General features: G+C 40.6%; 1 protein-coding gene and 1 long non-coding RNA gene across 2 annotated transcripts in view; one reads left to right on the top strand and one right to left on the bottom strand.

Moving 5' to 3' along the window:
* LOC126934890 (uncharacterized) overlaps positions 1-5540 on the bottom strand; it is an 11712-nt gene extending 6172 nt beyond the window's left edge. The window contains exons 1-3 of the long non-coding RNA XR_007719137.1: positions 5365-5540; positions 4153-4248; positions 2778-2849 (exon numbers count right to left, since the gene is read on the bottom strand). This is a non-coding gene — a long non-coding RNA (uncharacterized LOC126934890). The remainder of the gene's footprint in view (positions 1-2777; positions 2850-4152; positions 4249-5364) is intronic.
* PRRG4 (proline rich and Gla domain 4) lies at positions 4938-27782 on the top strand. The gene is made up of 6 exons (XM_050755767.1): positions 4938-5322; positions 5651-5775; positions 12484-12647; positions 14942-14990; positions 16227-16359; positions 27243-27782. Exons 2-6 carry the CDS (start codon positions 5673-5675, stop codon positions 27472-27474), a joined length of 681 nt encoding a protein of 226 aa, XP_050611724.1. The 5' UTR covers positions 4938-5322; positions 5651-5672; the 3' UTR covers positions 27475-27782.

Here is a 27782-nt window from a genome sequence, read left to right as displayed (position 1 = left end):
TGAACCCAGGAATTCCAGACCAGCCTGAGCAACATGGCAAAACCCCTGTCTCTACAAACAATACAAAAATTAGCCAGGTGTGATGGCATATGCCTGAGGTCCCAGCTACTCTGAAGGCTGAGGCAGGAGGATCATTTGAGCCCAGGAGGTTAAGGCTGCAGTGAGCCATGAAACTGCCACTACACTCCAGCCTCGGCGATAGAGTGAGACCCTGTCTCCAAAAAAGCAAAACAGAACAAAACTCTCAGTTCACACTTCATTTGAGAGTGTCAAGCCAGGGCAGTACATAAAATAATAAAGGAGAATCCTTCACCAAAGGAGGATACACAGATCCTGGTTGGTATATTTCCTAATAGAACTTCCATGTAATGTGTGTCTTTCAGTCAGTACCAACAACATTAACACTTCATTATTGTCTTTCTCTGATGCAGATTTTTTTTTTTTTTTCTGAGATGGAGTTTCATTCTTGTTGCACAGGCTGGAGTGCAATGGTGCCATCTCGACTCACCACAACCTCCACCTTCCAGGTTCAAGCAATTCTCCTGCCTCAGTCTCCCAAGTAGCTGGGATTATAGGCATGCGCCACCACGCCCAGCTAATTTTGTATTTTTAGTAGAGATAGGGTTTCTCCATGTTGGCCAGGATGGTCTCGAACTCCCGACCTCAGGTAATCCGCCTTCCTCGCCTCCAAAAGTGCTGGGATTACAGGCGTGAGCTACCACGCTCGGCCTCTGATGCAGAATTAATCAATGATTCTTAAACACTGTCAATTGCATGGCTAGAAATGCATAATTTGTTTAAACTTCTTTTTCACATGTTGTGTTTGGAAAGTACGGTTTTGCAATTGATGCCAAATAATCTTTGCTTAGAATATCATGATTACCTGAATATGAGTTTACAAAAAAATAGGCCAAAAATTGTGTGGCACTCAGAAAGCAAGACTATGATGAGAAAATAAGGCTGATAAGTGTATAATAGGTGTAAAAATGCCAACATCAGTACAGAGTGACAGTTCTGTGGCCAGCCATGACACAAGTCCCTGTCATAGGTCCCTGGGGGCAGCTCCAGTGCACTCAAAGAGCTATGAAGATTACTATATTTTCAGCATGACACGTAGGCCTTATTATTACTCACAGTGTGACATGAAATCAGATGATCCCTCACAGTGTTCTTTTATTTAATTTTTTCATTGTTAACAATCATTGTTCTTAAATGGTAGAATTAAATAAAAGTTCTGTTCAAAAGTGTCCTTAAAGGACTTTAAGCAAATGTTTAAAATAAAATTCTTAACCCCTTTACCGATTTGTTGAATCTGAAAATACCTGCATATAGATATATAATCAACCTGGAACAGTAGGAGTCTTTCATTTCTCACTTGCTGAGTATACTGAGATAAACTAAAACAGCAAACAATTGATGTTGAAATGTCAAGGCTAAAATGTCACGGAAACAGCAAGTTCAATAAAGTTGCATCTCCTGAAGAGGCTAATGATAGTCATCGATGTGTCTTTAAGGATGTGGATGTGACTTTACTCACAGAGCTTCATGGCTGCAACCTTAACATCTCCTGTCACAGTCCTTGAGTCCACCCTCATGCCCACACAGTAAAGTGAGTTTTCATTTCATTCTTGAATTCACACAGGTAAGTGGGTGGGTATGTGCTCAAATTCAGAGACGCATTATCACATTAATCCAAGTCCATTAATCTCATTGCTCTGATTTTTTTCTTCTTTCCTCTGAAACTAAGTAAGTCTTTACCTGCTGCCCTTTATCGCTTGATAACAACTCAAAAAGAAAAAAGAAAAAAAAAAGGCACTGGAGTCAAGAACCAGGCTACTACTTGGCCGATGACTATTCATTTACTTCATGCTTCAGTATCCCTCTTTGTAAAATGAGAATTATAATATCTAGCCCAACTCCACAGGTAACCAGAATAAGAAAAACACTATCTGTGAGAACACTAAAAATGCTTTGGAAGAAAGGCATAAGAATATTATAACATTATTATTATTATTATTATTATTATTATTATTGAGATGGAGTTTTGTTCTTGTTGCCCAGGCTGGAGTGCAATGGCGCTCTGCAACCTCTGCCTCCCAGGTTCAAGCGATTCTCCTGCCTCAGCCTCCCGAGTAGCTGGAATTACAGGTGCCCACCACCATGCCCAGCTAATTTTTTTGTATTTTTAGTAGAGACGGGGTTTCACTATGTTGGCCAGGCTGGTCTCGAACTCCTGACCTCATGATCTGCCCGCCTAGGCCTCCCAAAGTTCTGGGGTTACAGGTGTGAGCCACCATGCCCGACCAAGAATATTATAACTTTAAATAGCAGATGGCACAAAATAAAATGAATACAGCAAGGAAATAATAGAAGAAATCAGCTATCTTGGGCACTGTTGTTACTGGTTTTTCTCATTTCTCTCTTTGCCATCTAACCTCAAAATATCTTGCAGCTCCATAGTGACTGAGGTTTGTGTGCATGCTGCCAAATGCTGTAACATTCTCTAGGACTCAATGTTACAGGGAAACACACAGGGATGTAATATACTACTGAGAAACAGACTTTCATTTCTCTGTCTGCCTCCCTCTCTGTCTATAAACTCTGATGTTTGATGTAAGCACAAGGCCTCATTTGTTTTGGTCCAAATATCCAGATATGTGGGCGGACTCATTCTACCAAGGAATGTCATCAAAGTTCACAACTGCTGATTCCATAGCATGAGGCATTTGACCATTGGCCTCTCCCCAAAGTAGTGGGAAATGAAGTACTTTTCTTACCTGAAAATAAATTGCTTTCTCTCCATTAAAATGTATTCAGCATGAACGACGTAGAAAGCACTCCCCTGGGTACTATGGAGGATGCAAAAATGAGTAAGTCAGTTCTTGCACTTGATGAGAATTTTACAGGCCCACATTCTCAGACACAGGTCTCAGCCAGATTAAGTTCTCCTCCATAACAGACGCTGTGGTGTCCATCTCCCCACCAGGAGGGCTCAGTGCTGTAGCTTGACTCAATGAATAAACAGGAAAATGGGTGTTCTAGTGAAAATGTTTCCTATTCTTGTGTTCAACCACAATAAACCATGTCTGGCCTCTTCATAGTCTGATCTCAATTGCTTGAATAAGAGGGAGGGAAGAATCCATCATAGAAATAGTTTAGACCATGAGGCAGACAAATGGAAAGTGAAGAGGGAGTGATTGGAAGAAGGAAAAGGAAAAGCACTGCCTAGAAGGAATCAGTGAAAACAAAATTTCTGCAGAAAACTTAAGAATTCAGTTGATTATCAATAATCATAATAAAATAGACAATATCCTTTGGGAGGAGAAAAACAGAATTTGGTAAAAATTGAATTAGTCAAAATTTGAGGCCAGGAACGGTGGTTCATGCCTGTAAACCCAGCACTTTGGGAGGCCGAGGTGGGCGGATCACCTAAGGTCACGAATTTGAGAACAGCCTGGCCAACGTGGTGAAACCCCCTCTCTCCTAAATGTACAAAAAATTAGCCAGGCATGGTGGTGGACGCCCGTAATCCCAGCTACTCAGGAGGCTGAGGCAGGAGAATCGCTTGAACCCAGGAGGTGGAGGTTACAGTGAGCTGAGATTGTGCCACTGTACTCCAGCCTGGGTGACAGAGCAAGACTCTCTCTCAAGAAAAAAAAAGAAAAAATTGAAGGAGGAAAAATGTTTCCCTTGGCCCCCATCAAGTGTCAGGTCACTTTGACCAAAGCACAAATAGTGTTTCAAAGAATTGTTAAGCATGTTCTTTGGATAAAGAAGGTTGTGACCATCACCTGGCATAGGTCCTCTGTCCACCTGCTGCATTTATTACTTGATGCAGCAGTTCTTGAAGTCTTTAATCAAGACCTTTTTACACTCTTTTACATTATCGAGAACCCAAAAGAACTTTCACTTATGTGAATTGCATTTAATGATATTTATTATCTAACATTAAAACTGAGAAATTTTCAAAATATTATTTGAAATCAAGACAACATAGCATACTTTTTGTTATGTTTATGCATAGACTCAAGGAAAAGATCAAGATTTCAAGATAATTATTTGAGAAAAATGAGGTTATAGCTATCCTAGTAGATATGAACAAAGAGAACTAATCAAAGTGCAAAAGCAGTAGCCAAGAGAGTTGGTGGACACCTGTAGTTCCAGTTACTCTGGAGGATGAGACAGGAGGATCTCTTGAGCCCAGGAGTTTAAGGAGCCAGTCAGGGCAACAAAGTGAGACTCCCTACTCTGAAAAAGAAAAAAAGAAAAGAAAAAAATTAAGTTCAGAAGTACTGAGAATGAATTTTATTAATCTCTATAAATCTACATAAATCTCTATAAAATGTACATACTGATACTTTAAACATACTGCTATGGAAAATACTAGAAAATACAAGCACGCGCACTCAGGTATTCTATTAGGAGACAGAGTGATGACGTTATTCACGTCAAATAGTCCCTGTAAATTTCCACTGTACACTCTTGAGAGAATGAAAGTGAAAATGGCAAATCATCTATTGTTACTATAATGGAAATAGTTTTGCTCTTAGAGACCCCTGGAAAAGATCTTGGAGACATCCCAGACCTGGTAGACCACCATTGGAGAACCAATGTAATCAATTACTTGTAAGTCCATTCCCATTTCTTATCACGCATAAAGGGTATTTTGTCTGATGAATATCTTGTCCTCGTCCCTGGACCACCCTTTTGAGAACAGTTGACCTAAGGTAACCACAGGACTCCTGGCCCAGTGGGACCCAAAGCGAAAAGCCCTGGACTCGCCGAGGGCGCTCTGCTTAGGACTGAGAACCGAAATGCTCCCTGAATTAGGAGCATTGAGAACGCCGAATGCAGACACAAATCGAAAAGCAGCTACCCGCGCCGCCAAGGCGGGGCCAGAATTGGCGGCAGGCGGCTGGCCCGCCTGGGGCTGGGGCAGAAGTTGGGGCGGCTGAGAGCGCAGCCTGGGCTGCGGGGAGACGCCGGCCCACTGCCCGCTCGCTCGCCGCAGGTAGGCCCGGCCCCCGGGAGGTGGGGCGCGGCCAGGTGTCCCCAGGTAGCCGCCTCCTCCCTTCCTCCGTCGGCCGCCTCCCCGGACCGAGGCAGGACGTCGCGCCGCGCTTGTTCCCCGGGCGCCCCTCTGCGGACCCCAGGCGCTTCCCGGGTTTGAGCGCTGAGGCCACCCAGACCCTGCGGAGAGCCAGGCCCAGAGCGTCGCCGAGATTTGAGGGCGCCGGAGACCTAGGGCCTGGCGGCCGAAGGAATCGCCCCAAGACGAGCCTCTGGCCCGGGGGCTGCTGGAGCATGTGCAGGGGGACACAGGTACGAGGCTTGGTGGCGGGACCTCGGCGGAGTGGGGGTTACCGGGAGGGGCCACCTCGGCGGACTGGGTTGGATTCCAACACATAGCCGAGGGTTGCCTGCGGCGACAGGTGCCCCATCAGCCCTCGGCAGGGTCCCGGGGCGCGGCGTTTGTCCCAGGCGCTCTCGGGGGCTGCTTTCTGGGCGTGCGTTGGGTCCCGGCGACCGAAACTGCGCGCCGGCGCTCTTGTGCCTAGGTTTTGAGTACAACAGGTTGGTGATTCAGTTCGACAGAAACTCAAAGTGCTGAGCTAGGGGCCTTTTTTAATGTGTTTTTTGTTTGTTTTAGTCTGTTTGACAGTTGCCAGACTATGTTTACATTTCTGGTTCTACTCAGCCAACTGCCCACAGCTACCCTGGGGTTTCCTCATTGCACAAGAGGTCCAAAGGCTTCTAAGCATGCGGGAGAAGAAGGTAAGCACGAAAACGTCCCTGGAACCCGGAGCCGCGTAGCACAGATCTCAGTGAGAAAGTGCAGTATTTGAAATTACATACCCCCATCAATCATAGAAATACTAAAATATCCTTTAGTTTAATTTGTGGTATATTTGGCAAAGTTGTGGTTTTTTATGTTCTTTAACTGCAATTTGTAGAACTTGATTTCTGTGAGTTTCCTTTAATAAGTATATATGTAAGACCTCGTTTGTGGTTAATTGAATGGAAAACCTATTTCAGCTTCTGAAAATCAGTGAGTGACGTTTCTCTAGATGAAGCTGTGTGGCGATTATAATAAGCGTAATTACTTGTTCTTCCTGGAAAGGCGAACGGGGTAGTCCAGGATCTAGTCTGGACTTGTTGTGAGACCCTGGGCGAGATAACTTAATCCCGTTTGGCTTGAATGTCTTCATCTGTAAAAGTGATGGGGGTGGGGCGTAAAATGATCTCTGAGGTCCTTTTTGACTTCAGATGGTCTAGTTGTCTAGATAAAAGCAGCTAGTTGAGAAAAGATGAGGTTTGGGGCTTGCTAACTTAGAAGTCCACAGTTTTTAGGTTTCAGATCATTAACAGTTTGTTTCCTGCCTCTCTCTCTATATATATATATATTTTTTTTTTTTTTTTTTTTTTGAGACGGAGTCTCTCTCCGTCACCCAGGCTGGAGTGCAGTGGCGCGTTCTGGGCTCACTGCAAGCTCCGCCTCCCGGGTTCACGCCATTCTCCTGCCTCAGCCTCCCGAGTAGCTGGGACTACAGGCGCCCGCCACCTCGCCCGGCTAGTTTTTTGTATTATTTTTAGTAGAAACGGGGTTTCACTGTGTTAGCCAGGAAGGTCTCGATCTCCTGACCTCGTGATCCGCCCATCTCGGCCTCCCAAAGTGCTGGGATTACAGGCTTGAGCCACCGATCATTAACAGTTTGTTTCCTGCCTATATTTTAAAAGCCTAACCTAGTAAAACCAGAAAAGAAAAAAAAAAAAAAAAAAAAGAGCCTCTAGCTCTCAGCATCCTTCTCCCTGACTATTCATGGTGTTTCCCCACCCAATGCCAGTACTGGATTCACGTCCCCACACGTTCCTGTCTCTTATCCCTTCTCATCAGATCCGATTCTCAGCTCATTTTCATTTGAGAAGGATCTGTTACACTAATACTCCTAACTGACTTTATTAATGATTAATACAGCCGTGTGTGTGTGTGTGTGTGTGTGTGTGTGTGTGTGTGTGTGTGTATGTGTTGAGATAGAACAATCCATTAGCCCAAAAGTATGAAACTCTGATGACAGAATTCTAAGCAACTGGATAGGCTAGCTAGAGGGATAGGGAAAGATTTTGGAAGAAGATCCTTTTTAGTCCCTCTCAAGCTGCACCGTATATGTAAGTCCACTTAGAATATTGCACTTTTGGCCGGGCGCGGTGGCTCACGCCTGTAATCCCAGCACTTTGGGAGGCCGACGCGGGTGGATCACGAGGTCAGGAAATCGAGACCATCCTGGCTAACACAGTGAAACCCCATCTCTACTAAAAATACAAAAAATTAGCCGGGCGTGGTGGCTGGCACCCGTAGTCCCAGCTACTCGGGAGGCTGAGGCAGGAGAATGGGGTGAACCCAGGAGGCGGAGCTTGCAGTGAGCCCAGATCGCACCACTGCCCTCCAGCCTGGGCGACAGATTGCACTTTTAAGATTCCATACTCAGATGCTCTTCCCTAAAATGATTGTAAGTGCAATCATTCATTCACATGACACAGGTATAAGAGACACTGTCGCCGGCATGGTGGCTCATGCCTGTAATCCTAGCACTTTGGGAGGCCGAGGTGGGTGGATCACCTGTGATCAGGAGTTCGAGACCAGCCTGGCCAACATAGTGAAACCCCGTCTCTACCAAAAATACAAAAATTAGCCTTGCGTGGTGGCACGTACCTATAATCTCAGCTACCTGGGAGGCGGAGGCTGCAGTGAGCTGAGATCATGCCACTGCACTCCAGCCTGGGCGACAGAGTGAGACTCCATCTCAAAATATAAAAATAAATAAATAAATAAATAAATAAATAAATAAATAAATAAAAGACAGTCTCAAGGACACCACAAGCTATGGAAGGAATTTAGAGATCATACTTGAGTGTGGAGGGCTGGAGATGTCTATGGAAATGTGAATGAAGGATCCGACACGTTTGAAAAGACAGATTGTTCAGTCAGTCACCACTTTATGAACACATGCTAAGTGCCAGGCCCTATGCTGTTGGTGGAGACATAGAAATGAAAGACTGCAATCTCTGCCCTGGAGGACATCTTCATCTGGTTGCAGGAGGCAGGGTGTTTGTTAAACAGATGATCTCCATCAACTGTATAACAGAAGCCAGAACAGAGAACTGAGAGCAGAGGAAAGAGTGAGTAGCAGTAACTCGACCTCAAGAGAGTTGCATGGCAGAGAAGTCAATGCCTTCCATCTGCAAATGGGCTATAATAAATGGAGATATGAAGAGTAACTGGAAATAGAGGACCTTTGGCGAAATTCTTTTTTTTTTTTTTTTTCTGGAAATGGAGTCTCACTTTGTCTCCCAGGCTGGAGTGCAGTGGCACAATCACAGCTCACTGCAACCTCTGCCTCCTGGATTCAATCAATTCTCCTGCCTCAGCCTCCCGAGTATCTGGGATTTACAAGTGCGTGCCACTGTGCCCAGTTAATTATTTTGTATTTTTAGTGAGACGGAGTTTCACCATGTTAGCCAGGCTGGTCTTGAACTCCTGACCTCGGGTGATCCGCCCACCTCAGCCTCCCAAAGGGCTGGGATTACAGGCGTGAGCTACCATGCCTGGCCCTAAATTTTGATAAAGCATGAGGGTGGAGTTAAAATGACTAAAAAGGAGCTTATTTAGAAAACACGAGGAGATAAAGGAGAGGAGGAGAATGGAATATCTGGGTTGGTGAATTTATAGCAGCGAAATGCACAGACAGCCTCTTAGGATAGTCTAAGACAGGAAAGATAAAGAAGGGTAGAGAATCTAAGGAAGCAGAGCCAAGGCCATTGCATCCTCCAGCCATGGTCAAGGGGAAAATAGGAGCTCTTGCTGAAAGCCAAGGGTGTTTCAAGGGCAGGGAAGTTCACTTCCTTTCCATTAAAAGCAAGTTCAGGCTTACTTAGAATCCACTAGCAAAAGACAGTATTTCTCCTGAGATCATAAGGGATGCAGGGAAAAATCTGATCTGGCACTAAAGGTCAGTCAGTGACAGAATCAGAACGTGCACACTCAGGGAAGTGGCAAACAGCAGCCCCTGGAAGGCACATTTAATACAGTATTAATCATAATATGATTAATCATAAATATCAAATTTATGATATTGGCATAAATATTATTTCAGGAAAAATAAAAATATTTGTGGCTCTCCTTTTTTTTGTTTCCCCTATCATAGTAGCTTTTGAGTTCCATGGGGGTGTATTTTTAATAACTCAGCCTACTGGAACAGAAGACTGTCATAAGAAATTTGGCACTGCTCTTTTTAGCCAATAAAATGTAAGGATCTGGACATATTTGAGAAGTATGCAGAGGCAGATATCTAATTCTCCATTCTGAACTTAGATTTCATGAAGTAAGTATAGCTAAGTGAGGCAGGCCATGCGTTGTTTCATCAATAGTTTGATACTTTAAACCTATGCCGAGCTGAGAAACACCAGACTATACCTATGAATTGCTTCAACTGGTAGACTTTAGGTCCAAGAGTTTCCTCCCGCTATAGCAAAGTTGAGTTTGTTCATTCACTAAGTAATTTTTTGAGCACCTCTTATAGGCCAAGAACCAACATCCCTGCTTTAATGGAGCTTTCCTTCTAGTGAGGAGAACAGAGTGGTAACAAATATGTAAAGCATATAGAAAACCAGATGGTGATGAATACTATGGAGAAAGGCAGAGTGTGGATAGGGAGTGCCAGGGGTGGGTGGGTAGGGATGGGGGTTCAAGGTAGCATTGAACAAAATCCTGAAGGATGTGAGAGAGCAAACTGAAAGAATTAAGTTTTGTTCAGAAGAAACAGTAAGTACAAAGGCCAGAGAGAACCAGGTGTGTTGGAAGCCAGCATAGCTACAACAGAATATGTGAGGGATAGTGGCAGGAGATGAGGTTAGAGGGGTAAGGGCTTGGGGACCAGACCAAGAAGGGCCTTGTAAGCCATTGTAATGACTTTGGCTTTTACTCTGCAGGAGGTGGAATTGCTGTTAGAAGGTTTTTAAAAAGCAAAGTAGGAACAAAGTGTATCTTATCTTTTAAAGGGCCCTCTTTGACTGTTATGTTAAAAACAGACGGTAGAGCAGCAAGGAGACCCTTGGAAGACCATTGTAGGAATCCCAATGAAGGGTGACAGAGGCTTGGAAAATTTTTCATTCTATTTCCATTTAGTGGTAATATAAAATCTATAAAAAGACAAAGGAGGAAACAGAATAGAAATATTTCATCACACTAGCCCCTCTATCTACCTTTTAGAATACTTTTTAAAACAACGATCACCAATTATCCCATTGTAGCTTCCCACTTGGTTCGAATAGCCCATATCTGTTATTTATAACATAAAAATGGACACTGTAGAATAGTGCTGCTCCCCCAAAATATGTGAACTACCTACCTAATTTAACTTTTTCTAATAGCCACATTTTAAAACTAAAAAGTAATAGGTGAAATTAATTTTAAGAATGTATTTAATTTAATCTATTATCTGAACTATCACCATTTTAAAATATAAGCAATATAAAACATTATGGAGACATTTCACATTCTTTTTTTTTACACTAAGTCTTTGAAATCCTTATGTGTATTTTACACTTACAGCACATTTCAATTCAGACAAGCCACGTTTCTTATTTATTTATTTATTTATTTAGAGATAGGATCTTGCTCTGTCACCCAAGCTGGAGGGCAGTGGTGTGATCTCAGCTCACTGCAACTTCTGCCTCCTGGCCTCAAGTGATCCTCCCACCTCAGCCTCCCAAGTAGTGGAACTACAGGCATGCACCACCACACTGGGCTAAGTTTTGTATTTTTTGTAGAGACGGGTTTTCACTTTGTTGCCCAGGCTGGTCTCCAACTCCTGGGCTCAAGTGATCTACTCCACCTGCCTCAGCCTGCTGGGATCACAGGCGTGAGGCACCACTCCCAGCCACAACCTACATTTCAAGTGCTCAATAGCCATCTGTGGCTAATAGCTATCGTATTAGACAAAATAGTTCTAGAACATTCGGACCTGTTTGGAAAGACAGTTCATTTGTGGGAAAAATATCTTGGACAAAATGTGACTGTCCTCAAAGGGCCAAACAACTTGAGGTCCCTCACAAATCAGCATGAGTTTTCCAGACCATGATCTCTCATGAACAGTCTTTCAATTGCCTACGTTAATACATTCTTTCTTTAGAAATGGTGAGCAGTGAGAAGTATCTGCACTTTTAAATTCTTTTAAGCGTTGTGATGTAGTTCTCAGTTTCTGAATTCCAGTCTCAGTAATATGATCTGAAGCAAAATCTCTTAAGCTTTGTTTGTGTGACACCAGAACAAGTTTAAAGTTTGTGGGTTTTGAAAATACTGCCATGGTTGGATGCTTTGGTTTTGTGTCAACCTATTCTTAACCTGTAGTGTTTACTGTTTATCTTCCCCCGTCAAATGTAAAAGGAACCTTATAAAACATTATAGACACATATTTGGGGTGTACAGTAGAGGGAGCTACTATTTTGGAAAGGACTAAATGTCTTTAGTTGAATCTTATAATTAGCTTATAGTTTTATTGATTTAGAAGTTTAGAATTGTATGTTTTAGCGTAAACTTGAATACAGTAATTTTAATATAAAAGTATTAATTTGTAATTTAAGAACTTGGCAGGGTGCGGTGGCTCACACCTGTAATCCCAGCACTTTGGGAGGCTGAGGTGGGTGGAACATGAGGTCAGGAGTTCAAGACCAGCCTGGCCAACATAGTGAAACCTCATATCTACTAAAAATTCAAAAATTAACTGGGCGTGGTGGCAGGTGCCTGCAGTCCCAGCTACTTGGGAGGCTGAGGCAGGAGAATCGCTTGAACCCGGGAGGCAGAGGTTGCAGTGGGCTGAGATCATGTCATTGCACTCCAGCCTGGGCAACAGAGTGAGACCCTGTCTCAATAATAATAATAATAATAATAATTAATAACAAAGAGATATTAGTGATTATTTAATTCCCAATGTTATAAATGAGGAAATGGTAGCCCAAAGAATATAAGTGACTTATCTCAGAATACACAGCTGATAGCTTAAGCTAAATCAGAACCAAAAATCTGTCTTCTAACTCTCAATTCAATATGTTGTCCATGATGCCCCACTAATTTTCCTCAGTCAAGATAATAGGGAACCAATTCTTTAGAAATAGACCTGTCAATGATTGGAAAAATAATTATCTGGAGGGAAAAAGAGATATTTAAATAATTTTTATTTATACTACTAATTTTGGACATAACCAACTCCAGTGAAATTATGCTAATTTTGTATTTCATATTTATCAGAAATGATCTTCACTGATGCTTTTTCTTTTTTTGGGGGGGGGGTTAGATTTTAAAGCTTTACAAAAAAGTTTGGTATAATTTAGCCATATCAAGAGAACTCTTCACTTTTTTCCACAATTAAAACAGGAATTTTTTGACTATTTTCCATCAATGTTTAAGTTTTTTTATTACTTTATTAGTGTTTACATCAAAAGAAGAAGCAAACTTTTTCATACGTAGACGCCTCCTGTATAATAGATTTGATCTGGAGCTCTTCACTCCCGGTGACGTAGAACGAGAGTGCAATGAAGAACTTTGCAATTATGAGGAAGCCAGAGAGATTTTTGTGGATGAAGATAAAACGGTAATGTGGTTGATTATGTTAATTGGCTGCAAATGTTAAATTGTACTAAGAAAGTGGCACTTTGAGTTATTAGCGATGCTGTGCCTTAAACAAAATCAGGATTATGTACCTGTTATCTCTTTCTACTTCCTTAAAATGATAATTAACCTATTTAGACTTGGCTCTACACCTAATTAACTTTACACCTAATTCATATTAGTTACTAAATTATTGACTGTTGTGATTTTGTGTGTTTAATGTTTGTTATATTTAAAATTAATTATGGGGGGCCGGGTGCGGTGGCTCAAGCCTGTAATCCCAGCACTTTGGGAGGCCGAGACGGGCGGATCACGAGGTCAGGAGATCGAGACCATCCTGGCTAACACGGTGAAACCCCGTCTCTACTTAAAAAAAAATACAAAAAACTAGCTGGGCAAAGTGGCAGGCGCCTGTAGTCCCAGCTACTCGGGAGGCTGAGGCAGGAGAATGGCATAAACCTGGGAGGCAGAGCTTGCAGTGAGCTGAGATCCGGCCACTGCACTCCAGCCTGGGCGACAGAGCGAGACTCCATCTCAAAAAAAAAAAAAAAAAAAAAAAAAAAATTAATCATGGGGCAAAGTGAATTTAACTCCAAGATTTTGTGGTTAGTGCTCTAACTCAAGCTTCAATCATTTATGACTGAGTAATTTGTCCTATCGGTGACCTTACTTTTTTGATGACCCATATTTGTATTTGAGGTATTTACTGGAAGTCTGCTATGTGCCAGGTATTCTCCTTGGCACTGAGGATACAAAATATATAGCCCTTGTATTATTTCGTCTACCAGTGTAATTTAAGGGAAATATTTTTTAAAGTTCTTTCTTAGAATATAACTAAATTCTGTTCATCTTGATAAGGTACAAAACAGATAGCATTGTTCCTGTGATAATCTGGCATAGTCTTGAAAAATGTTAAGTAACTGAGATGATGATGATGATGATGATGATGATGATTATTTGGAGATGGAGTCTCGCTCTGTCGCCCAGGCTGGAGTGCAGTGGAGCAATCTTGGCTCACTGCAACCTCCACCTCCCAGGTTCAAGCCATTCTCCTGCCTCAGCCTCCCAAACAGCTGGGACTACAGGCACATGCCACCACGCCTGGCTAATTTTTTGTATTTTAGTAGAGAGAGGGTTTCACCATGTTGCCCAGGCTGGTCTCAAACACCTGAGCTCAGGCAATCCGTCCCCATCGGCCTAACAAAGTGCTAGGATTACAGGCATGAGCCACCATGCCTGGCCCTAAATTCTTTACTTTTGTAGATTTCATAACCCTAGCTCCTTTTTCCCTTTCTTAAGAGTCCTATTTTACTTTTTGGTTAATAAGAACCTCCCTAGGCATCCTTCAGATGCAGGTGGTAATGGAACCTAGTTGACTTTTCCATAATTGTGCCCACCCTCCCATTCCCTACAAGTATTTGCTGTTTCTATTAAGGAGGAAAACGAAGCACATACTGTGTAGTTGTGCCTGTTGGAATTTTATTCTGTTTTCCACAAACCTTTTATAATTTTATCATAGTTCCTTAAAATTCATTTGTATTCTCTCAAGTAGCACTAAACTTAAAATTGTCTCAACAATGTCGTCCCAAATCAATAAATACCTTTCAATAAGATCTCCCAGAAGGGCACAGTGGCTCATGCTTGTTCGACACCAGCCTGGGCTTCATAATGAAACCCCATCTCCACAAAAAAGAAAAAATTACCTGGGCGTGGTGGCATGCGCCTGTAGTTCCAGCTACTCAGGAGGCTGAGGTGGGAGGATTGCTTGAGCCTGGAAGGTCAAGGCTGCAGTGAGCCATGATCATACCACTGCACTCCAGCTTGGGCAACAGAGCAATCTGTATGAAAAGAAAAAAAAAAAAAAAAATCTCCAGAGACAAACTGAGGGCTTACCTCCCATAGAAAACTTCAGTCTCCTTTTCAAACCTGATAGTGGGCCCACGGCGTCAACTTCTACCTTTGGTACTTTCACCTACTCTCTAATGCAATAATTTCCCCCAGTGCCTTAGTGGGGGCTTCAGTCAGGTGAAGGGAAAATAGCAGGCAAAGGAGTAAAGAGCTGGGACTGGCAGTAATCCCTTGACAATTAGATGGCAGAGGCAGTTGTGGGTGGTAATGCTTTAATTAGAGTGAGTCACACCCTCCAGCTTGAATGAACTGGTCTCCTACCTATGGTACATGCCAAGAGCTTACTACCCCTAGTCTAGGTCACTAGGACCAAATGAAATATGATAATAAAGATATTGAATAAACTTGGGAATTTTACCTTTTTTTTAGATCGCATTTTGGCAGAAATATTCAGCTAAAGGACCAACCACAAAATCAGGTAAAACAAGAATTGATCAAATTTAATGCTTTTCTCACCCTCTCTCTATTGTAATACATTTTAGTTTTATTGTTTGAGTTTGGTTGTTGCTCAACATACATACCTTATAAACCCAAGGAGATTTCTCAACTATACACTGGGCTATCTCAGACAGAAAAGGACAGATTCATCTATTTACACACTGAAAATCAAGTTTGGTGAGATACTAGGGAAATGAGATAATGGGCTTAAAGCTGTTTTAAACAGCTCAGCTAAGTCAAGACTTGCAGAGAATAAAAATAGATTCTATTCGTTTCAAGATGTAAGCTATTTTAACTTTTTTTCTTTTTTACCATTAAAGGCAGATGGAACATTTATGCTAGATAAATTAAGATTGTTGGATGGAATTAAGTAACTTGTAGAGGGGGGAGATCCTTTATCTCATCTGTATTGATCATCTTTAGCTGCATTTTAGTCAGGTGTTTTTTTTTTTTCAGCTATTCTTTCATTCCTCTTAGGTAGGGCCTCCTCCATGGCAGGTTATACTGCATAGCTACCCTGAGTTGCTTAATAAATATTATCTCAGTGGTTAATACCGAAGTATGTCTAGTTGAGCAGCGAATATGTTTATCCCACTTAATGCTGAATATTATTCATTTAATAAATGGATATTTTAAATATTTTAAATAAATAATTTTTAAATACATAAACTTAAATACATTTTGAATATTATTAAAATAAAATAGTACTTTTAAATATTATTAAAATATAAATAGTACCTTTTAAATATTATTAAAATATAAATAGTACCTTTTAAATATTATTAAAATATAAATAGTATCTTTTAAATATTATTAAAATATAAATAGTACCTTTTAAATATTATTAAAATATAAATAGTACCTTTTAAATATTATTAAAATATAAATAGTAACTTTTAAATATTATTAAAACATAAATAGTACATTTTAAATATATTAAAATATAAATAGTATATTTTAAATATTTAAATAAACATATTTAAAATAAAAAAATATATTTATATTTTAATAAATAAATGAATAACCATAACTAGGGCTTTTAGAAGTGACATTTAAATTTTTTTCAGGTAGATTCTCTAGCACAAAGAATTGAAGGAAGTCAACATCAATGATTAGATGCTGTATAATGTGTTTAGACCCAGGATTAAATTTGTTGAAATCACAGGTGATGCTATATAGTGGTTATATTTATGTTATTTTAATTATTTATTTTAAGATGGCAACAGAGAGAAAATTGACGTTATGGGCCTTCTGACTGGATTGATTGCTGCTGGAGTATTTTTGGTTATTTTTGGATTACTTGGCTACTATCTTTGTATCACTAAGTGTAATAGGCTACAACATCCACAGTAAGTACTAAGTAAAATTATTTAATTCATTACTAGACATTCTATATTATTATTTTTTTTTTTTTTAATTTTTTTTTTGAGACGGAGTCTCGCTCTGTCGCCCAGGCTGGAGTGCAGTGGCCGGATCTCAGCTCACTGCAAGCTTCGCCTCCCGGGTTTACGCCATTCTCCTGCCTCAGCCTCCCGAGTAGCTGGGACTACAGGCGCCCGCCACCTCGCCCGGCTAGTTTTTTGTATTTTTTAGTAGAGATGGGGTTTCACCGTGCTAGCCAGGATGGTCTCGATCTCCTGACCTCGTGATCCACCCGTCTCGGCCTCCCAAAGTGCTGGGATTACAGGCGTGAGCCACCGCGCCCGGCCAGACATTCTATATTATTATTTTAACAATGGGTCAAGCAAATGGCTTCCTATTTTCTTAAATAAGCCTTTTATTTTGGAAGAATTTTAGATGTATAGGGAAGTTGCAAAGATTAGTACAGAGAATTCCCATATATCCATCACCCAATTTCCCACATTGTTAATATCTTATATTACCATAGTAGGTTTATCAAAACTTAGAAAATGACATTGGTTCATGACTATATAACTAAACTCCAGACTTTGATTTCAGCAGTTTTCCCACTGGTGTTTTCTTTCGGTTGCAGGATCCAGTCAAGGTACCACATTGCATTTAGCTGTCATGTCTTCCCAGCCTCTCTAGTCTGTGACAATTGTTTGGTGTCCTAATTTAACATTTACATAAAGTACCTAATGATGCTATTTCTAAGGTCCTTTGAAAGAATACAAGAAGTTTCACATATGTCAGCTTCATTTTTCAGTATTTCCTTCTTAAGCAAGAGGCAGATACCAGGGTCCTCACATTATTTCCAGAGGCAATAAGTCCTGTAGTTTACTCTGAGCCACAGAGTTAACAGATCCACATGGCTACCCAAACAGAAACAGTGTAACTGGCTTTTAAATTCAACTATTTTTATTAACACTTTAAATTGAAGTTAATAAAATGAAATGGTTACCAATTGAGGATCACAGCACATTGATAAAGCTTCAAAAAGATTCATAAAGGCCATAATTGGTTGCATAATAGAAGCTCAGCATCCTTATTGAAATAAAAAGTACTGATTATCTTCCCAGTTAAGTATGGCTGAGTAGGTGTAGAAACAATCTTATTAAAAAAAAAAAAAAGAAAGAAAAAAAAGCAGCAGATGCTAAACAGGCTATTAGAAATTGATACTTATTTATCCCTATTCACACTTTCAAATTCTATGAACAAGCTCAAGGTGGCGATCATGTGTACTTTTTTTGTGGTAACGATCATTTTACTTATCTTTTCAGCAAAATGGGCAGTGTTTTTGTATCCCTCCAAAAGAATGGAAAGTATTGTTTATCATATATATTAGAAGACTCTTTGTCTTCTAAATTAATAATAGTTTTCAATTCATATCAACTAAAATTTAAATTTTACATAACAATTGACCTGTATTGTTCAGAAAAATGTCAGTGTCATAAAAGACACAGACAGGCTAAAGAACTAACTGTTCCAAATTAAAGTAAATGACATGACAATTAATGCAATGTGTGATCCTGGTCTGAATCCTAGACCAAAAAAATAAATTGCTAAAAAGGAAAATTTGCCCAGCATGGTGGCTCACACCTATAATCCCAGCACTTTGGGAAGCCAAAGTGAGAGGATCGCTTGAGGCCAGGAGTTCAAGACTCAAAACCAGCCTGGGCCACATAGTGAGACTCCTATCTCTATAAAAAAAAAATTTAAAAATTAGCTGGGCACGGTGGCCTGAGCCTGTAGTCCCATCCCCTTGTGGGGCTGAGGTGGGAGGATCATTTGAACCTGGGAAGTCAAGGCTGGAGTGAGCCATAATTGCACCACTGTACTCCAGCCTGGGCAACAAAAAACAAAAAACAGAAAAAAGGAAAATTTAGGAGAAAATTTGGATATAGCTACATATTAGATAATAGTAATGAACCAATGTTAAATATTCCGAATTTATGTGAAGATCTTTTCAAAATACTTCATTCTGTAGTGGTTCTAAAATTCTTGTGGCAGTCACAGTAAAAAACAGAAGCTAATTACAACATGGCATCAAAAATTATGTTTAATTAGTTAAATATATAGAGTTTTTGTCCATTTTAAGAGAGGATTGTGCAACTATTCAAGTCTAAATACAATATAAAAATGGCCTATAAGAAACTAGAAGACTTTAATCATAACTGTTTAATTGGTTTAAGGTTTTTCTTCATTGTTTCGTATCAGATATAAATTGAAAATAAAATGACATGTATAGGAAGGGCACCAAATTCAGAATTTGGAGGCAAAAACTCTCATATTAATTTTGCCACTACTTACGGAGCTTGAAGCAAATTCATTGATTTTTTAAAGATCTTTCCTCATCTAAAAGAGGAATGAAGGGAATAGACTGTGATTCCTCTTAAAGTTCCTTAATATTTTTTTATTTTGCCAAAGATGAGAATAAATTTTTTGCCCTTGATTATATTCTCAGAACTAGAGTTTTTAAAGTTATTTATTAAAAAGAAGCTTGGCCGGATGCAGTGGCTCACACCTGTAATCCCAGCACTTTGGGAGGCCAAGCTGGGCGGATCACCTGAGGTCGGGAGTTCAAGACCATGCTGACCAACATGCAGAAACCCCGTCTCTACTAAAACTACAAAATTAGCTGGGCATGGTGGCCCATGCCTGTAACCCCAGCTACCCGGGAGGTTGAGGCAGGAGAATCACTTAAACCCGGGAAGTGGAGGTTCTGGTGAGCCAAGATCAAGCCATTGCACTCTAGCCTAGGCAGCAAGAGTGAAACTCTGTCTCAAAAAATTAATTAATTAATTAAAAACTAAAAAGAAACTTTTACATATATACACATGTAAATGAAATTAGTAAATATAAAAGATACATTTTCCTCTAAAATTTAATAAAAATATTTTCTCTTGAAGAAAGTTTAGTATCATTATTATTATTATTATTTTGAGACAGAGTCTTGCTCTGCTGCCCAGGCTGGAGTGCAATGGCGTGATCTTGACTCACTGCAACCTCTGCCTCCCAGGTTCAAGCAATTCCCCTGCTTCAACCTCCTGAGTAGCTGGGATTACAGACGTGTGGCACCACACCCAGCTAATTTGTGTATTTTTAGTAGGACAGGGTTTCATCATGTTGACCAGGCTAGTCTCCAACTCCTGGCTTCAAGTAATCCATCTGCTTCAGCCTCCCAAAGTTTTGGGATTACAGGCATGGGCCACCACGCCTAGCCAGAAGAAAGTTTAAAGTGGTTGTTTCATTTCATCTAGTATTAATTGCTTAAAAAATCATTTCCATTGTGATAAGAGCATCTGAAAATGCGCTGATTATGGAGGCTAAGGTCTTTAAAAAGATTTTATCCTGTTTTTTGCCTACAAAAGTAATACATGCATTATTTTAAAATTCAAATGTTATAGAAAATATAATATAAAAAATGAAAGTCCTCATAATCCTACTTTTCAAAAATTACCACCATTATGAATTTGGTATGTAAAACTCCAGATTTTTTCCTATGCATTTACTATTCAGTTGGTGCAAAAGCAATTGCAGTTTTTGCCATTTAAAGTAATGTCAATTGCTTTTGCACCAACCTAATAACATATTTTATGTTTTAAAAAGAAATGTTTGTTACATGTCCTCCTTTGCAACTTGCCTTTGGCACTGAACAATGTAGTTTATATTTCCAGTGCAGTACATTTTTTAAAAATAGTAAAATATATGTAACATAAAATTTACCATCTTAACCATTTTTAAGTATACAGTTCAGTAGTGTTAAGTAGATTCACTGTTGTGTAACCAATCTCCTGTTTTTCTTTTTTTTTTTTTTTTAATTTTGCAAGTGAAGTTCTGTGCCCAGTGAACAAACTGTTTCCCATTCTCCCCTCTCCCTAGGCTCTAGCAACCACTATTTTACTTTTTGTCTCTGAATTTTACTACAATAACACCTCTTATAAGTGGAATCATACAGTATTAGTCTATTTTTGACTAGTTTATCTAGCACAGTAATTCTCAACCATTAATAGAGTCTCTTCCAAATGTTTTATTGCAGCATTTCATTTATGTTTGATGAAGTTTTTTAAAATTCTAAAATATAGTAAGATGTGATTCCTTTCCCAAATACGTTAGTCCTAGCCTAGCTCCTGTTTCTGGGAGAGACCACCAAGGTGTATTCTCCCTGTCCTAGAAATAGATATGGTATAGTGGTTCACTGTGTGAGCTCTGGAGCCAGACTGCCTGGATTCAAAACCCTGATACGCCACTAACTAGCCATTTGACTTTGGATATGTTACTTAAACTTATACTCTGCCTCAGTTTCTCTGTGAGTAAATTGAAGGTAATAATCTGAGCCACCACGTTACATAGTTCCAGAGAGTTGTCATTCACATGGGCTATAGTATGAGCGGTACCTTCTGGTTTTGTGCAATATGGTAGCTCAGATAATAACAGTATGTATCTCATAAGGGACTTATGGGATTTAAATGATGTGATATACAAAGAGTACTTAAGAGAGTGCTTGGTAGCAAGAGTAGCAAGTACTCAATAAATGTTAGCTATTATTATTATTATTATTATTATTATGAGATGGAGTCTAGCTCTGTCACCCAGGCTGGAGTACAGTGGTGTGATCTTGGCTCACTGCAACCTCTGCCTCCTGGGTTCAAGCTATTCTTCTGTCTCAACCTCCCAAGTAGCTGTGATTACAGGCACCTGCCACCACACCCAGCTAATTTTTGTATTTTTAGTAGAGACGAGGTTTCATCATGTTGGCCAGACTGGACTTGAACTCCTGACCTCAAATAATCCTCCTGCCTTGGCCTCCCAAAGTGCTGGGATTACAGACATGAGTCACCACGCCAGGCTCAGCTATTATTATTATGAATTTGCAAACTAAGATTTTTCTAAAAGCTTTCACTGGAATGTTTATGTATTCCCATCCAATGTTTGTATTTCTTTAAAAATATGTCTGGACTGGGAATGAACTGCAGATTCTCCAGTGTTCATATAAAATTAAAACATATTATCAGAAGGTAATATAGGTAATCAGAAAGTATTATATTGCAAATAAGTTTTCTTCAAATTTGGTAGATCTACAAAAATTTTATTTGGCATATGAAATCTCCCTAGCTTACCTGGCCTTTATGATCTTGTAAAAAAAAAAAAAAAAAAAAAAAAAAAAAAAAAAATCTCCCTAAGCTGTATTTATAACCGTCTTCCACATCACCTGCTGTTGCTAACCATATACTGTACACCACTTTCACACTACCTTCTCTTTAATACTCTCACTATTTGTATAGTGTATTATGGCACATAAAGGAGATTACATGGAGAGATTACCATTTGAGTGACACAACTACATAACAAAAAAGCAACTTGGATATAAACTTGTAAGATAGAGAACACTCTTCTTATAAATGGCTAGGAATGTCAAGCAGGCATACCACAAGTGTGGGATATAACTAGTCACTTTGGCAGACATGGGTTTTAGAGGAATTAACTAGGAAGGGGTGTTTCAAGAAAGTGGACCCACAGGAGTGGGTACTACCAAGGCTCATATAGGAGATGATAAGCAAAATAGTCTTGACCAAAGATTTTTTTAAAAAATAATTGTAGGCCAAGGCCAGGCACAGTGGCTCGTGCCTGTAGTCCCAGCTTTGGGAGACCGAGGCAGGAAAATCGCTTGAGCCCATGAGTTTGAGATCAGCCTGGGCAACATGGCAAAACCCCGTCTCTACTAAAAATACAAAACAAAAATTAGTCAGGTGTGGTAGTGCGTGCCTTTATACCCAACTACTAGGCGGGCTTAGGTGGGAGGAGCACCTGAGCCCAGGAAGTGGAAGCTACTGTGAGTCGTGATCATGCCATTACACTCCAGCCTGGACACTGGGAGAGAGACCCTGTCTTCATAATAAAAATAATAATTATAATAATAATAATTAGAGAGACAGGATCTCACTATGTTGCCCAGGCTGATCTGGAACTCCTGGCCTCAGGCAGTGTTCCTGCCTCTGCCTCTCAAAGTGCTAGGATTACAGGCATGAGCCATGGGGCCAAGCCCTTGACCAGAGATTTAAGAGCTGCGATAAAGAGTAGTGAGTGACTGGGGAAATTGTTGGATCATTGGAATGGCAGCCATGAATTTACATTTGAGTTGCCAGACACGAGGTGGACCACTTAAGCAGAGGATTAAAAGGAAAAATAGCCTTTGGGGAAGGTTTTGGAAAATGTGATAATATGCTAGGTTCTAGGAACACAGTGGTGAGTAAAACAAGCATAGTGCCTGCCCCCATGGGTCTTATACTCTGGTTTTCTTAAGTAATGTGTACTAGAGCTGGGAGAAACTGGAAGACAGAGGAAAACCAACAAGGATGTTGGTGTGGTAATTCAGATGTGAGGTCATGAGTTTGGACCTGTCTTCAAGGAAAAAGAAGCTGAAGAACTTGATGCCTGATTAGAAAGAACTTGGGGCCGCACACGGTGGCTCACACCTGTAATCCCAGCACTTTGGGAGGCCGAGGTGGGCGAATCACAAGGTCAAGAGATTGAGACCATCCTGGCCAACACAGTGAAACCCCGTCTCTACTAAAAATACAAAAATTAGCTGGGCATGGTGGCACATGCCTATAGTCCCAGCTACTCGGGACGCTGAGGCAAGAGAATTGCTTGAACTCAGGAGGCAGAGGTTACAGTGAGCCGAGATCACGCCACTGCACTCCAGCCTGGCGACAGAGTGAGACTCCGTCTCAAAAAAAATAAATTAAAAAAAAAAAAAAAGAACCTGGGAGTGTTGGAAGAATATGACTTGAACCTAAGCTTCCGTGCTGAAGAAATATATATGGAAGCTGGGAGAAAGAAAACAAAATTTGGATTTGACAGGACAAAATGGTTCATATTTTATTTATTTTTTTGAGACAGTTTCACTCTTGTTGCTCATGCTGGAGTGCAATGGCGCGATCTCCGCTCACTGCAACCTCCGCCTCCTGGGTTCAAGCAATTCTCCTGCCTCAGCCTCCCAAGTAGCTGGGATTACAGGCATGCACCACCATGCCTGGCTGATTTTATATTTTTAGTAGAGACGGGGTTTTACCATGTTGGTTCAGGCCACTCTTGAACTCCTAACCTTAGGTTATCCACCTGCCTCAGCTTCCCAAAGTGCTGGGATTACAGGTGTGAGCCACTGCACCTGGCCAAAATAGCTTATATTTTAAAGATAGCTCAAGAAAGGATAAAACAACAAAGAGACTAATAACCCACATTTTTTTAATGAAGGACTTGTATGGACATTTCTCTTAAAATATATGAATAGCCAACAAGCACTTGAAAGGTGTTCAACATTGTTAGACATTAAGGAAAGGAAAATTAAATCAAAACCACAGTGAGAGTCAGCTGCAGTGGCATGCACCTGTAATTCCAGCTATTCCAGAATAGTTGGCATAATAATTTTTAAAATAACAAGTATTGGCGAGGATATGGAGAAATTGAAACCTCATATGCACATTGCCAGTAGGAATGTAAAACGGTATAGCCACTGTGGAAATCAGTTTGACAGTTCCTCAGAAAGTTAAATGTAGAATTACTATATGACCCAGCAATTTCACTTCTAGATTTGTATTCAAAAGCATTGAAAACAGGAACTCAAACAGATACTTGTACACCAATGTCCATAGTAGTATTATTCAAATATACAAAAGGGTTAATGGCAATAGCCCAAGTGTCCATCAAAATGTGGTGTATCCATGCAATGGAATATTCAGCCATAAAAAAGAATGAAGTTCTGATGTGTGCTACAATATGGATGAACCTTGAAAACATGATACCAAGTGAAAGAAGCCAGACACAAAAGAACAACTATTGTATGATTCCACTTATATGTAATGCCTAGGATAGGCAATATCTAGGATAGGCAAATTCATAGAGACAAAAAGTAGATTAGAGATTACCTTGGGCTGGGAGGATAGGAATATCTTAGTCTATTTGTGCTACTATAGCAGAATACTTGAGGCTGGGTAATTTATAAGGAACAGAAATTTATCTCTCATAGTTCTGGAGGCTGGGAAGTCTAAGATCAACGAACCAGTAGGCTGTATGTCTTATAAGGACCCAGTCTCTGCTTCCAAGATGGTGCCTTGAACACCGTATCCTCTAGAGGGGAGGAACATTGTTCCTCACATGGCAGAAGAGCAGAAGAAAGAGAGGGCACTACTCCTGCAACCCTTTCTTACAGCAACATTAATCCATTTATGAGGGCAGGACCCTCATGACCTAAAAGCCTCCCAAAAGGCCCCACCTCCTAATACTGTTGCATAGAGGATTAAGTTTCAACACGAGTTTTGAGCGAGGCCGAAACGGGTGGATCACCTGAGGTCAGGAGTTCAAAACTAGCCTGGCCAACATGGTGAAAACCCGTCTCTACTAAAAAAAAACCAAAAAACAAAAAACAAAATTTAGCCAGGTGTGGTGGCGAGCACCTGTAATCCCATCTATTCAGGAGGCTGAGGCAGGAGAATCACTTGAACCCGAGAGGTGGAGGTTGCAGTGAGCTGAGATCATGCCATTGCACTCCAGCCTGGGCAACAGGAGTGAAATTCAGTCGCAAAAAAAATAATAATAATAAGCCAAGAAATTAAAAACAAGACCTTTTCATTTCTTAGTTCCTATATTTTGTGGAGGGAAACAGGCATCATAGGATGTTGCCAGTTGGAGATGATATTAGTGCATACTTTCTGATTTCAGTCATGTGAGATTGTGACGTGTAAGAAAACACTGTGTAGATATTTAATGACTGATGTAATTATCACATTGTTTCCATACATTAAATTTTGAAAGTCAACATGGAAAAATTTATTCATTCAGATGAAATATCTGTCTCCTCCTTTATCCTGTAAGCCAACAAATAGAACTTTTTTTTTTGTTTTTTTTTTTTTGTTTTTTTTTTTTTTGAGACGGAGTCTCGCTCTGTCGCCCAGGCTGGAGTGCAGTGGCGCGATCTCGGCTTACTGCAAGCTCCGCCTCCTGGGTTTACGCCGTTCTCCTGCCTCAGCCTCCTGAGTAGCTGGGACTACAGGCGCCCGCCACCGCGCCCGGCTAATTTTTTGTATTTTTAGTAGAGACGGGGTTTCACCGTGGTCTCGATCTCCTGACCTTGTGATCCGCCCGCCTCGGCCTCCCAAAGTGCTGGGATTACAGGCGTGAGCCACCGCGCCCAGCCACAAATAGAACTTTTCGTCATGAGGTAATGAACGTGGCAAGTGACTGCCTACCATGAATACATTCCAGACTTCTGACAGAGGAGGAATTGTGTTGAGCCCTCTAAGTAAACTTGTGATCCTCTCAGTCACCTCTCAACTATTGAAGGGCCGATTATCCAGTTCCTGGATTTACACAGACCTTTTGCTTTTCTTCTTTCTGTGCAATTTTTCTCTCTCTTTCCCTGCAAATCAGATCTCATTATTACCTCAAAAGGAAAAATGGTGCTCTAAGAGACATATTGACTGATTTAATTTGAAAAAGTTGGCAGTATTTTGGGCCTGCTAAACTGTTTCTTGATGGGAAGAATATTATAAATATTGACTAGAAGTTAGGGGTTATCTAGGCATTTTTTCCCTTCTCCCTTTTTTTGGGAGTACATAGTAGGTATATGTATTTATGGGGTACATGAGATGTTTTAATACAGGCCTGCAATGTGAAATAAGCACATCATGGAGAATGGCTTATCCATCCCCTATGCATCTTAATTATTTCATTAGCCATAACTATAGGAGGTTAATGTATATATAGATACTTTATAAACAGCCTAAATAGATCGATTTATTAATGTCTAAATCATAATTTGTACTTCACAAGTGAGAAAGGAAAACCATAGGTTTAAGACCCCAGACCCATGTTGCATTTCACTGGCTGACAAGGTTTAGTGAAAATGGTGAGACTTGAGCAAGATGCATGGAAATCCATATATATATATTAAGATGCATGCTCAATCCATATATATATTTTTAAGTGTTAGGCTTAGATTAGAGTAGAGGGGAGAAAAAGATATTTCGAGAAAGGGAATGATACCAGTGAAAGCACAGGGAAGGGCTGAGAACTTACCACCCATACAGGGGAGTGTAAAGAAGCTGCCTTGGTAGGGCAGAGAGCTGTAAAAAATAAGGTGCAGCTGCAATAAAAGAGGCTTTGAAGAGAAGGCACGGGACTTAGAACTTGACTCAGCCGGAAGTACGCTGCGGGTTTGGCTTCTGAGAAGAATGACATGAAGAAAGTACTGCTTAGGAAGGATTGGCCAGGCAGCAGGACTGCAGGAGGGAACGGAGGAGAGGGACAGGCATCAACCTGTTGTGATTACCTCTGTGACATCTATTTCCTTGGTCTGGAACTGTGCCACCTTTCAACAAAGCCTGAATTTGGTTTTGGTTTCACATCCTACTTTCAAAAAGTTTTAATCCAGGAGTAAGAGAAAAGGAAATTCACTTGTTTTGAGTCCTTATTCTAGTGCACCAGACACTGCTAGAAGCTTTCCATGCATCTTGCTCAATCCACACAAACCAACTCTGTGGAGACAGCTGTTATTAGCCCCATTTGAGAGAGGAGAAAATTGAGGTTGGTAACTTGCCTTTGGTCACATAGCTGGGAAATGACAGGATCAGATTTCAAACCCATGTCTGACTTCAAAGCTCTTGGTCTTTCCACTGTACCAAGACTTTCAGAGTCTGGGGGTAAAATAAAACTGCTGTGTTAATACATTGTGTTTAATGTTTATTAAGATAGTCAGTTGGATTTTTAAATATCATCATCTCAACCTAAAAATGCTACCTTTCCTAGACCTAAACGTTGTCTCTCTGCTTAGCTCGTCAGCCGTCTATGAAAGGGGGAGGCACACTCCCTCCATCATTTTCAGAAGACATGAGGAGGCTGCCTTGTCTCCATTGCCGCCTTCTGTGGAGGACACAGGATTACCTTCTTATGAACAGGCAGTGGCACTGACCCGAAAACACAGTGTTTCACCACCACCTCCATATCCTGGGTACACAAAAGGATTTAGGGTATTTAAAAAATCTATGTCTCTCCCATCTCACTGACTACCTTGCCATCTTGGTATAAGAAATTTGTGTTATTTGATAGGCCGGGCACAGTAGCTCATGCCTGTAATTCCAGTACTTTGGGAGGCCAGGAGTTCAAGATCAGCCTGGTCAACATGGTGAAAACTGTTCTCTACTAACAATTCAAAAATTAGCTAGGCATGGTGGGGCATGCCTGTAGTCCCAGCTACTTGGGAAGCTGAGGCAGGAGAATTGCTCGAACCTGGGAGGCGGAGAGGTTGCAGTGAGCTGAGATCACGCCACTGCACTCCAGCCTGGGCGACAGAGCAAGACTCCATCTCAAAAAT

Source organism: Macaca thibetana, chromosome 14, assembly GCF_024542745.1.
Source record: "Macaca thibetana thibetana isolate TM-01 chromosome 14, ASM2454274v1, whole genome shotgun sequence".
In the NCBI taxonomy this organism is placed as follows: Eukaryota; Metazoa; Chordata; class Mammalia; order Primates; family Cercopithecidae; genus Macaca; species Macaca thibetana.
Note: the sequence above shows the minus strand (reverse complement) of the source record. Positions and strands in the feature narration are given on the sequence as shown.

Excerpts from the sequence above, each read along its gene's own strand:
- PRRG4 (XM_050755767.1), top strand. The coding sequence starts at position 5,673 with ATGTTTACATTTCTGGTTCTACTCAGCCAACTGCCCACAGCTACCCTG. Across the intron at positions 12,648-14,941 it reads TTGTGGATGAAGATAAAACG|ATCGCATTTTGGCAGAAATA; the intron begins GTAATGTGGTTG and ends CCTTTTTTTTAG. Across the intron at positions 16,360-27,242 it reads AATAGGCTACAACATCCACA|CTCGTCAGCCGTCTATGAAA; the intron begins GTAAGTACTAAG and ends CTCTCTGCTTAG.